The sequence below is a fragment of the Wyeomyia smithii genome, chromosome 2 (assembly GCF_029784165.1).
Source record: "Wyeomyia smithii strain HCP4-BCI-WySm-NY-G18 chromosome 2, ASM2978416v1, whole genome shotgun sequence".
NCBI lineage: Eukaryota > Metazoa > Arthropoda > Insecta > Diptera > Culicidae > Wyeomyia > Wyeomyia smithii.
Window position 1 is genome coordinate 82,984,959 of NC_073695.1, and position 15,038 is coordinate 82,999,996.

Consider the following 15,038-nt stretch of genomic DNA (forward strand, 5'->3'; position numbering starts at 1 on the left):
TATATATATATATATATATATATATATATATATATATATATATATATATATATATATATATATATATATATATATATATATATATATATATATATATATATATATATATATATATATATCGTGATCAGTTAATTATGCAACTAGTACGCCCATACTGTTTGCATTGAGATTAATGAGAAATATATATGCAACGCGAGTATGTTAGATATTAGTTTTTTTTATTAATATTTATTTTTGTTCTTTTTCGTGGGTTATTTTAATTCTCGGAGAACATTGAATATTGTTTAGTATTGATTACGTCATGGAAATTTCACTCTAAGTACATGTAGTGATGTCCGATTTTTTCAACTAATCGATTAATTGTTAATCGATTATTTTGCTTGTGTCCGCTAATTGGACTCGATTGGCTGACGCGAGATATTCGAATAATCGAGATAATCGATTATCTGATTGCGAGAGCTCTAAGTTCAAAAATAAAATGTTAGTGCTGACCAACAGTCAGTTGCCAATAAACTTGATCTCTAGATTTCACTGACAAATCTGGCAGAAAGCTCTAGAAATATTCCGTTGCCTACCTCTTGATTTCGATGTACGAAGTTGGTTCATCGAACAAGCCTATGATCGAATCTCTACTATATATATATATATATATATATATATATATATATATATATATATATATATATATATATATATATATATATATATATATATATATATATATATATATATATATATATATATATATATATATATATATATATATATATATATATATATATATATATATATATATATATTGATATAGTAGAGTTATAACATGTGCATCCACTTGGTCTCAGCATATGGCTACTACGTTAATTGCGCGGAATGCATTGAATATTTTGAAACTTCGTTCGGTAAATACGTGCTTTCCAATGCTGGTCTCAGATCGAAAATCGGTAATTGCGAACAGGGTCAAAATCGATTTTTTTTAATATAATCCATTTTTAATATAATCCATTAATATAATATAATATGGCGGCCAAAATTCTGATCACTCCAAATGAAAGCCCTATCATTCCTCTTTACAGAAAAGTGCTACTTGTAGTAGGTTCCATAACGATTTTCAGAGATGCAGCTCAAATAAAACATCAAGAATTGTTAAAATTTCCACTTTTCTAGAAACTATTTCACCCCTTGATGACCGAGGGGTCAACAAATTCAATCAAATAAAAATGGCATAATCATTATTTTCTCTATTCCTAACTAATATGTGCATTCATATCAAATTCGAAAGACCTTGTGCACGTAGTGGCCTGGTTTCAGCGAGAATTGCTCTGCTGTGATTCTGACAACTGAAGGGCTTGAAATTGATACAAACGCTTTTCAATTGAAAGCGGAGATTATCACCATCAATCTCACATGACGATTCTCAATTGATAATTACAATGAGCGCTGACGGAGTACTTCAAGCATACATATGGAGGAAATATTGATCGGAACTTGCGTAATGTATTTATTGGATACCATTGCCGTTCTAACTACGGCTTGCGGTATTAGAAAACTACCATCAAACGACGCGACGCGGTGTTAATTTCAATTGAGACGCTGAAGGAAAGGAAAGAGTCTCTCTCTCCGTCACTCTCTCCATCGATTGAAATAGTCATTAGTTTCATTTGAAACGATCCGATGAACAACAGACGGAAAAGAGAGAAAGAAGTGATTCGTTGACAGGAGTCGAAAGGAATCAAGTGAAATTGAAACTTTTCGAATCGAAATAACAGCGCGAGTATATCAGTTTCATTGTTTTGTTTCAAAAATGTAGAGCCCTGCCTACAACAATCAATGCTGCAATTAATGTCCACTTTGTTGAACTGCTACTGAATGTACCAGGCTGTTCAAGTAAGTATGAAATTTACTACATTTACATTGAAATATACGAAACTGGAATTCTCGCTCTTTAAAAACGCCAGAAGATGAATTCCAGAGTACAGATGAGTCCAGACGAGCACATTGAAGTTGTGACTGAAACGCTTTTGAAGCTAACTATTAAAAATATTAAAAATAAAACATATTAAAATATAAACAGAACTCACATTATATGGTTTGACAGAATTCATGATGCCCGAGACTTATCAGTGTGGGGGAGCTCCGTAGCCGCAAGGTTACAGAGTCCGCCTTGGTAAGCGGATGGTCGTGGGTTCGTATCTTAGTAGAATCAGGCCATTTGGTTGCCAAAGGACTTTAGCATGGGTTTATTCTCAGGCTTCCCACCAAAGTACATTTTCTTCAATCTGAATTCTACAGTACCTTTGTTTACTCTCCTTCTAACAAAAATAAGTCCCTGTTATAATAAAACTGGTGTGAGTAACGTATGAAAGTTCTCTCCAGGGAATTGTTATTAGGCGATATTGTTAGGAGGGACGGAGGCTCGGTATAGTAAAGTAGTAAGCTTGAAACGGGAAGGTAAAACTTACACACAAGTACGGATATGAATGATAAGCATATCACTTACTTCAATAGTGATACTGCCAATAATATGAAGTGCGGATTACAGAAAACACTTGGGCAATATCACAATAGATCTAATCTCTGATCGCAGTGATGAGTCCACACAGAAAAAAAATCAGTTCCAGGAGATGATGGGATGATGATATCCTCATCAAAAGACTTCCTGAAAGCTCTTTAAAATTCTTGATGAAAATTTTTAACAGATGCTTTGAGCTAGTATTTTTTAACAAAATGGAAAAATGACAAAGTCACTCAAATTTAAAAACCTGAAAAAAAATCCAGCTGAAGCATCGAGTTATCGGCAAATCAGTTTACTCTTTTTTATGAGCAAACTTTTTGAAAGAATTGCTCTAGATAGAATGATAACACATTGTCACAAAAAATCAAAAAATTGGTCGCAGTGATAAACCCAACATGGAAAAAAATGATAACACATATTAATGAGAATTCAATTTTTGCAAATGAGCAGTTTGGTTTTTATCATGAGCATTCGACTACTAATCAGTTACTTAGAGTAACTAAGATGATTCGAACTAATAAATCTAGAACTGCTTTTCTAGACATAGAAAAGGCATTCGACAGTGTTTGGCATAAAGGTTCAATACTTAAAATGTCCAATTTCCGTTTCCCTCTTTGCATCACAAAAATCATACAATGTAACTTGACTGACCGGATTTTTCTGGTTAATTACTCAAATGGTACATCTGCTAGATTGCCTGTTAGAGTCGGTGTACCTCAAGGAAGCTACTTGGGCCCAATCTTATTTAATATTTTTATTTCTGATCTTTCTGATTTACCACCAGGATATGCTTTATGACGAAACAAGCACTTCCGTGAAAGGAAAAGAACTTCTCCATATGCAATCGGCTGCAAAAAAAAACTAGATATGTTTTTCTCATACTTGCAGAAATGGATGATTTCTCCTAGTGCATAATACTACAAGGTATACAGCCCTAGGGTTGAATGAAATGGTGACGTGGGACTAAACACTGTTATTAGGGGATTTTTTGTTATAAAATATACAGAGTCTTCAGACAGAATCAATGTGTTTGCTCAGCGACTGTACGTATTTTTATTTTTAGTCTCCCCTGGAAATCAATTTTTGAAATATATTCAACAACACTCGAAAGAATATCGTTTATATCTGACGATATTATGCCTGTAGTATTTTTTTGTGCAAACAACATGTATTTGGCAAGGCACAAGTGCTTGTTGAAAAAGCACCAAGAAAATCAGAATTAACTCTATATCCTCAAGAACCAAATCCAATAATACTTACGTTATCATGATGAATGGTTTTGTCTTATTTAACTCTGATTAAATCAAATCTATAATATGGATCTCACTTTCAAAATAATATGGAAGCCCTTACAAAGGTTCATTGATTGGCAAACATAAGAAGATATTTTAAACAAAATTATTAACAAGTTCCAGCAAAAAGTCGCAGAAATCCACAATTACATATTTGATTTTTTGCTTGACAATTTTTTTCATTTGCCTACAACTACATTCGCTGTATTACGAAGACAGCTAACATACATTTACTATCGTAAAGCTTAGAATAATAATATATCATCTAACAATTTTGAAATGTAAAAAGAAATTCTGAATAAATCTTAGTAAATAAACAAAAAAAATCACAAGCATTCGCAGGCTCTTACTCTTCTAGAAATGTGTATATTTAGGAATTTAATCTTTCGATACTATCCGGTCACGATTATTTAGTGCATATCGAAGATAAAATTAAATAAATATCCGATGAAAAATTTACAATTCTTGTTGAGTAATTTATGGTAATCATATTTATGAGATAAACTTTCAATCGCCATCAACAGCAGCATTGCAGTTTTTCCTCGATTTCACACGTATAGAAATGTACGAACAAAAGTGTTCCATTGCAATACGAATAGTACCGCTGCAGAACGAATAGAAGTGTACCGCTGCAATCATAGACGACGAGAAACTTGCGGTTCTTTACTCCACTGGTACTGTTGCTTTTACCGGCATGTTTTCTTTCAAGACATCAGTATTTATTAGGTTCTGAAAGCAGGTTTAGAAATTGTTCGAGAATGGGAATTGTTTCAAACTTTTTGGAAAACTTCTACCGTCGAGACATCATATTAGTCTAAGCTCATGGAAGCAAAAACAAATTGACCTATTGGGACGGGGAGACTCTGTCAAATTTTATTTCGATATTGACACAAATAATATCACAGGGAACGGATGGTGTCCATTCACGTCGTCTGTGCTAGGAATGCTCGCATGTAATTGGTTCATTATTCGCGCAAATTCATTATTGAAACTTATCAATTTTACCGCTTAGCAATGAAATTAGAGTAATAACTAGCATATTACAAAATTGTTATACATTTTATCTATCCAACAACATATTGGTTATTGTTATCCATCATTATGCTGTTATTAATGTTTGAAATCTGACGCAACATTTGCCAGTTTCATTTCCAAGTTTACAGAATGCATCCCAGTATAGTAAACAAAGACGTAGTTCCACGTCAAAAACACTACTAATTTCTTCTCGTGAATCAAGATTTTCATTTCTCCAACTCGTCAATAATTACATTGTTAAGATGAACGGTGTGATCTCAAATCGGTCTGACCAAGGTAAATACTTTAACCAATTTATGATAAGAATCTTATTTTCAAGGAACCAATTGAGTAGGGTTTGCAATATTCCCGACAATAGATTTCCCGGGAAACGGGAATAAAAAATCTCATTTCCCGGGAACCGGGAAAGGAAAAAATCCTTAGCAAAAATGAGATTTCAAATAATGTTTATTAATTAAAAGTTTCAAACAATCGTTTACAATTTAATTATCAATTGAAGAACAAAATTTATTCAAGTTCACTCCAGAAATTCATGAACAATCGTCTATCAATCGCCTCAGTTCCGCTGACAATTTCTCGTTAAGCCCAAATAATGTAGTTCCCTCCTGTAAAACTTTGCTTAAGATCGCTGAATCACCGCTGGTGTCTGATTTCTAAAATACGTCTAAATCAAGCTCTTGCTACATTTCATTAGAAACTGAAGAGTCCAATACTTTTAGTTTGTTGAAGATAAAGCTGAGTGTTTGGCAGCCAGATTTAAGAGTATTTGAATGCCTTCGTAATTAATGTGAACTCGCGGCCACGACCCAAGTTACACTGACTGAGTTTCATTAATTTATTTATTTCTGGTCGCATTGATTTACGGGTTTCAATTTTTTTTATCAATTTACAGGTTTCAAAATTTTTTGTCAATAATCAAAGAAAAAATCAAGCAACTATTTGCTTAGTAGTAAACTCACTAGCAAAAAAAGACATGAGACGAAGAAAATATTTCTTAATTTATCGTTTACTGAATAAGACAGCATATATTTTTGACAAATAGATTAAGCAAATAATTTGATATTACACGGCAAGCAAATATTGATCGTCGTTTCAAGCAAATATTTGCTTCGTATAATGCACACTATGAAGCTGCTCTACACTTCTACGACATAAGTTTCATGTTTTGATACGATATTTAGTTTTATTGCAATATTGTAAGGAAAATTTTTTTTTTTCTTGACAAGTATATTCGCGATTTTTCTACAATTATATTCTGTAAACTGCGATAGCAATTACAATCTATTTATATAAATTAATTCAGAATATATTTGAAAGAAGTATAAAGTATAAAAAGTATAAAGTATAAAAAGTATAATAATAATAAATAATAAAAAAGTTAAATTTCAAAGATTATTTTATTCAAATTCAGCATTTTCGCATTTCAATGATGCAATATATTCCTAATAGCAATTTAAAATCATAAAGCTCTTGGCGACCAATTTTCTACATGCATGCGCTTTTGAAATATTTCAATGCAGGTCGGACTCGATTATCCGGAGCATTAAAAAAAAATTCATTCCGGATAATCGAGTTTTCCGGATAATCGAATCACACAAAAATACTGAAATTTTACGATTAACGAACATGAAATAAATATTTCTTTTTTTTATTTAGTTGTATGATGCAGTAGCGTAACCAGAAGTTATTTCTGGGGCAAAAAGGAATAAAATCTTGAGAAGCAAAATAAATAAATTGGACATTGATTATTTTCACTTGATTCGAACATGTCCCAAACATGCCGAAAGTGACCTAAATGGTAACAAATATGCCAGAAGGGATGGTAAAGACAAAATTTCGGAATAAAAATTGAAAACGGACACCAAAAAAATAAAATTCCGGATAATCGAGTCTAAAATTCCGGATAATCGAGTTTCCGGATATTCGAGTCTCCGGATAATCGAGTCCGACCTGTATTAAGTTTTTAAAATTTCAGTTTTTTTGAGTTATTTGTCTTCCAGTAACAGTAACAAAGACCTAAAAAATTATCTATTTTACGATACAATTAAAAGCTAGTTTATCTGCAGAAAGCCATAGTGAAAGGAAAATTTGCAGTGAAAATTCAATTTGTCAAATTCATGGTGAAGGTTTAAATTTGAACGCGACTGAGTAGATAAATAAATCAATGTCAATTAGCAGACGCCAACGTGGTGCAACGGGTAAAATTTTTCTCAACAAGATGTGTGGAAATGATTACCTGATTGTTGCCACCGAAGCTGTTGCTAAAGTTGTTATTCAAAACTTTGATCCGATCGAGATCGATACCGCCGATGCCATCTTCGTCGCCGCCGAACATCGAAGAGACGTCGGATAGCCTTCGAGAGTTGCGTCGCAATGTATCCAAGGAATCGATCGAAATCCGCCTCGAGTAGGAGGAATAGCTGGAGTCGTTCGAGTTGCGCCGATTCATGACTGACTGTTTAACAATACCGGAATCGAAGGAGAGGCGTTTTGTAAGGTCGCACAGCTCATGTTCGCTGCTGTCTTCACTATCCTTGGAAGGAGATGAAGCTTTGTTCTTCAATATGGAATGTAGTTTACCCGTACTGGTGCTGAAAGGGTATTGTAACGTTTGGTCCAAGTTCAGACTGTTTCGTTTGTTGACAGCTGCGCGGCCTCCAATGGAAGGTTTTCGGCGGAGGTCCACGGTTGACACGGAAGTAGCTCGGAGCATCGAAGGAAAATCAGAAGGATGTTCCATAGGCTTAACCGATTTGTTAAACACTGGTAAACTGTCCCGACGACGGTCCGTGTTATAGAGATTCTTTTTGCTAGAATACAGATCTCCGAAATTTGCAATTGAGTTTCTGTTAGCAAGGCGAGCTTTTCGTTTCGCCATTTCTGCCTCGCGCCCTACATTGTAAATCGAACCGTAAGAAGCACGCTTGCCAGCACTGAGATCCGCCAGAGAACCAACGGAATCTTTCTTCTTAACCGAACAAACACTTCCCCGCCGGTGAATTCCATGCACGCTACAGTATCGACTCGTCCTAGATTCGATAATCTTCACTTCATTCTCTTTTTGATTCATAAAAATTTCATCAATTTTTCTTAACTGTTTCTCGACATCACAGCCGCGATTATGGTGATGATGTGCCATCTTTGAAAAGCAGTCTCAAACAAAAGCAGCGAAACTCTATGAGTCACTTCAAACACGCGCGCTCTTCAGGCGCCTTCTTCAAATAACACCAAATAAAGTCGTCAAAACAAATCACGCATGGCTCAATAAAACAGCATCTTGTCCTCTTTCGAACCTGGACCAGGAGCTCCCGGCACCTAACCGGCACGAGTGCAAACACACGCACGTTTGACTAAATCAAGCAAGCAGGCTACAATAAAAACGTTGCTTTTAACGATCGCTGCGAGAAAAAAGGCAGCTACTTAACCGGGACTTGGTCAACAAATCGATCCGTACGCGAATCAAACGATCGTAGAACTGATGGTCGACTGAGCTGAACCGTACGACCGGACTAGTCAGACATAAACTTCCCTCGATTCTCGGGGCGGCTCGGGCTGCTGTTCCCAATAATGGTTTGCTGCCACCATCGCCCAGTTCCGTAGTACGATGGAGCGAGCGACAACGCCGAAGCTGTTAGTGCAGCTAGTCTGTGTGTGCTGTGGGCAAATTCTACGGTGACACCTTCGCGCAAACGAAACGCGCGCCTGCTTATTCGCGAATACGCAAACCGATGACGCACCGAGTTGCCAGACCGAACTGTAAGTGACTGAGTTTGTCGTTGTCGAGCTGCTTAAAGTAAAACCGAAGACATTTTACAATAAATTTATAACACATCAAGAGTCATCGAGAGTCAAGTTATCTGTCACGTTTATCTAACTGTTGTCGCGTTTCGAATCAACCATGTTTTTTTCCTTAAAAGTCATTTTTCACTGGAGTGAGTTCGAAAATTGCCTGGTTTATTATTAGACTAGTAGATGATGTTGTTTTATTTTTTTTTTTGCTAATACCGTTTTTCTTTGTGGGAATTTTAAAAATTCGTACAACTAAGTTGTAAATAGTTAAGCTGTACCTTTTTATTTACACTTCTGTTGTGGAAATGCTCAACAACATTACAATACAATAAAAAAAAACTAAAACACAGCTGAAACACAATCGATAATGGAATGAAAATGGGATGATTAACATGTTGGATAAAATATTGAAATTAAATTAATTATCAAGATTCATCAGATTAAAACTGTATTGTATGTTAGTCTCATATTTAAAATTTTCCAAACATTGTACATATTTTGTCTCCTTTTCGTGGTAATTTCGTATTTAGCTCGAATGTGTGCATTCAATACAAGCATTCATATATTTACATGTCAACATATTTTCAGGCAGCAGACTTTTTTTTTTAATCTAAAACATACAAATAATATTTTTTGAGTTAAAATGATAATAAAATCTCTGTGTTTACTATTACAATAATCAATAATTAAAGTAAATCGTAAGATATGCAACTTGTTGAGGCTAATAATTTAAAACATTAGGTGCGCAACTAAGTACTCACTATTCGTCAATAGATGGCACCAAGACGGACTATAGTATATCAATACTTATCAGGAAAATTTCTCTTTTACTGAAATTATTTGCATTTTTTCGTAGGAGAGATACTTTACAGTCATATAATTTTCACACAGGTGCAACTATGAAAATTTTTCAGAGAGGCTATTCATCCTAACTTTCTATTGAAAAAAAATTCGAAAAAATAAACGGTTAAATGCTTGTTTAATTCAATAACATAGTGTCGTAACTGAAACAACAAAAAGACCACTTCAGTTGAATCTAGATTTATTCTCCGAACTAATGAACTGGAAATCTTAACCTGAGCGTCGACGCCAACCTCTTTCAGCAAAGCTGATTCAATATTGAGGAGAGCTAGACGTGAGAATCGATCCTGCGTGCTGACCTTAGGGACCATCCATTAATGATGTCACGCGTTTATGGGGGGAGGGGGTTTCAATTATTGTGGCATTTTGTGACATATGGGGGAGGGGGGGTTAGCTTGAGTGTGACATCACATTCAAATAAAAAAGTCACATACCTAACCACAGAGTTCAACTCAGAACTATTCATGATATTTGCATCATTCATTTATAGTTCTACGATCCCTTTTTTGCTTATGATTTGCTTTATAAAAAAAACAGTAAGGTCGCTTTTTACGCGGGTTGCTTTCCTCCATTACTCAAAAACGGTACAAGATATCGACCTCATTTCAATCACGTTTTCCATTTTAGGCCACGAGTGATCATATATCAGTTTTCAAAAAATTTCACAATTTTTGGTGTAAATACTTAAAATTTAAAATATTGCATTTTGGTTTCAAACGAGATTTGAACGTTTTAGGATGGTTTTCTTTGTTATATTTGCAACTCAAAAAAGTCGTTTTTTACGCGGGCCCATACGAATTTGAAACGCATCCCCCGCGTAAAAAGCGATCTTAGTGAGTCAAGGAAGTTGTGACAAGGGGGAGGGGGGAGTTAATTTTTTCCAAATTTTGCGTGACATCATAAATGGATCGGACATTTTGTTTTCTTAATTTCTTCAATTCGGTTTACATTCACTATGCAATACCGTCAACGAAAAACAATGTCGAGTCAAAGATGCTTGAACTAAAAATACAGCTGTATGAGGGCCTAACAATGAAGTTTTTTGTTAGAAACTGAGTCAAATGATAGTTATCAATAACAGTTTTTAATGATAGTTCCCATCACTAGACGCCAGCATTAGGTACTGGTCGATTTTGACATATCTAAAATGTAATGATATGCGGGAAGTTGTATTTTCCTCATTTTATTCAAAGAAACCGACGGCTGAAGCGCATCGAGAGTTTAAAAATGTTACGGAAATGCTGTTCTAAGTGAAACAACGTGCCATGATTTGTTTCGTCGCTTTGCAGACTGTAATTTCGATGTTGACCACTGTTTGCGTGGAGGAAGGCCAAAAACCGTTGAAGATGCTGAACTGGAGGGTTTTCTCGATGATGATTAATGCCAAACGCAGGAACAGCTTGCTTCTGCATTTGAAGTTACTCGTTAAGCCATTTCCAAACGATTCCATGCTTTGAAAGAGCATAAAAAATGGTAATTGGCTTCTGTATGATTTGAAATCAAGGGACGTCATTTTTCGCCGCTGCTTCGGCTGCAAAAAAGGTTTTCTTCATCGCCTCATGACCGGTTACGAAAAACGGATTTATTACATCAATCCAAATAGAAAAGAGGTAAGGGAACGGCCCGGCCATGCTTCTACGTCGTCGGCTCAGCCGAATATACACGCTGCGAAGATTATGCTGTGTATTTGGTGCGACTAGGTCGGTGTTATTCATTGTAAGCAATTGAAACCGTACCAAACCATAACTGGGTAACAGTATGGACTTAAATTGATGCAATTAAGTCGAGTACTACGCGAAAAACGGCCACAATTAGCGATGAAAATAAATCATTTCTAGCGATTTTTCAATACATTCCAACGAAACCTAAGATGCGTTGATATCGTTGTCAGTATGCGACTAATTAAGCATCGATGTTGGTGTACTCTCTTCGTCTTCCTTCTTACTATATATTTTTTAATTGAGAGTGTTCACCACAAGATGTGATTCTCAATGTGAACAACTCGGTATATGAAGTTTTTCGGGCAATGTGTAGATGCACAAACGAACCCTATCTAATCGTATTCATTTGGCTGATGATCGTGATTTTTCGTCAAAAGAAGAGAACAAATGATAGTGTATACTCTCCTACTCTCACTCAACTTAGCTGCAGTCGAAGTAATCCCTTCCACAATTTCCCTCTCCATCCCTCGCACCACATCTCTGCTGCTGCTCAGTCGGCATTCTTTTCTGCTATCTTTCCTCCCCCTAACGACAAGATCACGAATGGAGAGAAAAACACAACGAGCGCCTTGCTTCTAAGAGCTGATGAAGTCGGAGTCAAAAGAAAGATCCGGCAATTCGCATTCGCTAGAAAGGAAGCTTAAGTCAATATTTTTTCTTTATTCTGTACGAATTGAGCTTGACCAAGAAACATGATATTATTTTTAAATCATAAAATGGCCAATTTACACACATTTTTGACGGTAACACCCTTTATTAACCGTAGAAGGATAGTCTGCGTCAATTTGACTGCTCGCTGTTAGTGACATTGCCCTCTTCTTTTTCAAATAGGGGAGAGCCGTACAAGACGCACCAGTTGGGTAAGATGGCCCATGCTATTAATTCCCCAAAATACTGACACATGTGGCTTTTTATGACGAAATTCTTCGCCTTCCTCATAAAAACCCAGCTTCTCTACAGTTCTCATATTAAAAAGTGTGCCAAAAGTGTGTGTGGATCTGTTCAACCTGTAATTATTCATGAATTTTATTCAAGCTTTTATGATTAACTGACTTGTAAATAATACAAAAAAACTATGGTTCCCCTAACCTTAACACTTTTGGAGTTTATAGAATTATGAGTATTTCAAATTATTTCACTTTCGTCAACTTTTACCTAAAAACAATCAAAATTAAAATTGGGGCAGAATGCACTATGAAGAGCTTGCAGGAGATTGCTTGACAACTTAGAGCATGTTCCATTATTTTTGATTTTACTTTCGAGACTTTAAGCGCTCCTCACTTCGCGTGCTGATTTCTGCTAGTGGCATATTAGCCTACTGCTTTGGAGCATACTGACCTTTGTTGTGGTGCGTTTTGGTCATGGGCTTGTTTGCCGGAAATGGTAATTTTTACCAAAAAAGACATTGAAATCGAGTATTTTATAATAAACTTCGTCATAAACATACAATAAATAGATCCTACAATCATCCTACACGTTCAATGTCGCTTTGAAATGATTTGAAGCGCTGTAAATCGTGCAAATGCTTAACTGGTGCGTTTTGTACAATCCTTCTCTAGTGCAAATCTTTTAGCGTTTTTCAGCATTCTGGTATTTGTAATGGGTTAAACTAAGTAATAATAAATAGTAGGAGGGTGGTATTCAAGACACGACCGCATGACGTTGGCTACCGTATTCTTATATTCCATTGAAACAAATAGTAGAGGGAATTGCAACGCTACTTTTACAAAACTTCGAGGCACCAAAAGGTGCCAGTTGCCGATTATTCTTGTTTACTGGTAAGTCCGTCGAGAATTCCAGCCATTTTAGTATTTTGCAGTAGCCATGTACTACTAACAGCCACCAGCCTTACGGGAGAAACCGGCACGAAATGACCGGTACTATTTTGTCTTTCCTCCTTTCAGCTGCTAACACCTAGCGTCCGTATGCAGGATTTTTCCGTCCTCTTGATTTTTGCCCAAATTTCCTTTTCTACCTGCCAAACCCCTTGGAGAACTAGACTTCCTCTCACACAGAGTGAGTAATTATCCACATTTAGGCGTAGAGTATTTCAGTCGCAGATTTCCCTTTCACTCTTTATCATCACGTGTTAGGGATAAACCTTTATTTGCTCTCTCAGTTTAAGAGGGAGTAGTTTTCGTTAGCTTCTCCTTTACTAGAAGAGAAGTTGGCCAAATATCAAAACATTTAGGTTCATATTGAAGCCACATCCTAACCGTTTTCGAATTTAACATTATGGGAAGATTCACAACTCACCATGGGTGCGTATTCTGCAGAAAGTTCGATTTTATACTATTTTTGCCGCACCCCAGAGCGATGAGAACGGTAACGCAATGCTCAGTTGGTCACCGAGCAATTTATTTCATTTTTCTTGCGTGCGCGGATGCTCTGTCAAATTCGGAGCGTTTTTTCGTCAGAGAAACTATTACTCTGCGCTTTCTCTACAGCAGATGGTGTGATGCACATTGAATGTAAGCTCGCAGTTGTTAAGAGGGAAGAAAACTCTTTCTCTTTAAGATGAAGATGAGCAAAACAAAGCCTGTCCGTATGTAACCGGTACGGTTTAGTAATGAAACTGATGGGGTGAAATGTTCGAACGGTACCTTTTATACCAAGGCTTCGTCAGTTAGTTAGAAAGAAGGAGTGGCTAAGTAGATAATGAAATGACAAGGAACGTGAATAAGCATCGGAAACAGAAAGTGACAACAACAATAACAACAAAGTCAGATCGATTGGATCCGTTAGTGTCGACTGTGCTTGGGAAAAGAGGTAGTGATTGGCTGCGCGGTATGATTCAGACAATCGATATTAATCACCAATTTTTCAATAGTGTATCTCAAACAATAGTTTATTTTTGTTACATAAATTTAACCGTAAAAGAATTTCTGATCGATTGATGCCAAAACCTCGAAAACCTGATTATAAATGGCTGAAAAATAAGCGCTCAAAACCTGACCACTTTCCCCTGGTTTTCCCTGGTTGAATTACTAGATTTTCAAATTCAGGTGCCTAACTTCGATATAGACGTTAGTCAATGTCAAAAAAAAAAAAAAAACACTGGATCGCGGCACTCAAAATTGTAGTTCAACCTAATGAACAACAATGAGTTTTTGTCGCTTCGTTTATATTTTCCTTCCTTGGTGCTACATTCCGTATCGGAACTCGACCTTCTGTTTATTATACACAGATTTCGCAGCCAACTGTTAAGTGTACTGGACAATTGCGGGCTAGCGCTACGATCCTACTGACACTAACAGTCTCTCCCGAGCCAAGACTCGAACTTACGACGACTGGCTTGTTAGGCCAGCATCGTACCTCGATACCAGCTGGGAGACGCTTCGTTTATTTACTTGACATTAAATTGGTTTTGTGTACAGATTGCTTCACTACCTAATTTCTAGGCCCTCAAAAAAAGTTGGATATATTTTAGTAGGATATGAATTTTCCGTTCATTCCAATGACTAAAAAAGTTAAGTGATCACAATATCTACAAATTGTTTAATACCACTTGATGAAACCCGTTACATATGCTTACTCACGATGTCGATGGAAACGCTAAAATTATTATGGGAATGTCCTCATAGACGAAGTTTATTTGAACAACCAAATTTTTCACGAGGTTTCATTAAAACGTAAAAATGCCTCATAATCAAACTGTCTCTCAGCTCCTAATTTATTAAACAGAGCAGCGGTTCTCAACCTGGGGTACGCGAAAGAAAACTCAGTTATGGCGGACAAAGCCATTTTCCTTTAATTTGTTGTCCAAACTTGCTCTTAAAACATGACTGTAGTAATCAAACAAACCACAGTTCAATTTAAACCCTGACC

At 36.0% G+C, this 15,038-nt stretch overlaps 1 protein-coding gene across 4 annotated transcripts in view; it reads right to left on the minus strand.

The window, feature by feature from the left end:
* Positions 1–15,038, minus strand: part of LOC129719469 (WD repeat-containing protein 47) — a 183,239-nt gene that overhangs the window by 101,549 nt on the left and 66,652 nt on the right. The window contains exon 1 of one of the 4 annotated variants that reach the window (XM_055670816.1): positions 7,076–8,490. The exons of the other annotated variants lie outside the window; for them this stretch is intronic. Coding sequence (XP_055526791.1) covers positions 7,076–7,978 — 903 coding nt within the window. The 5' untranslated portion in view covers positions 7,979–8,490. Of the gene's footprint in view, positions 1–7,075; positions 8,491–15,038 lie in introns of those variants that run through there. 4 annotated transcript variants of the gene reach the window in all.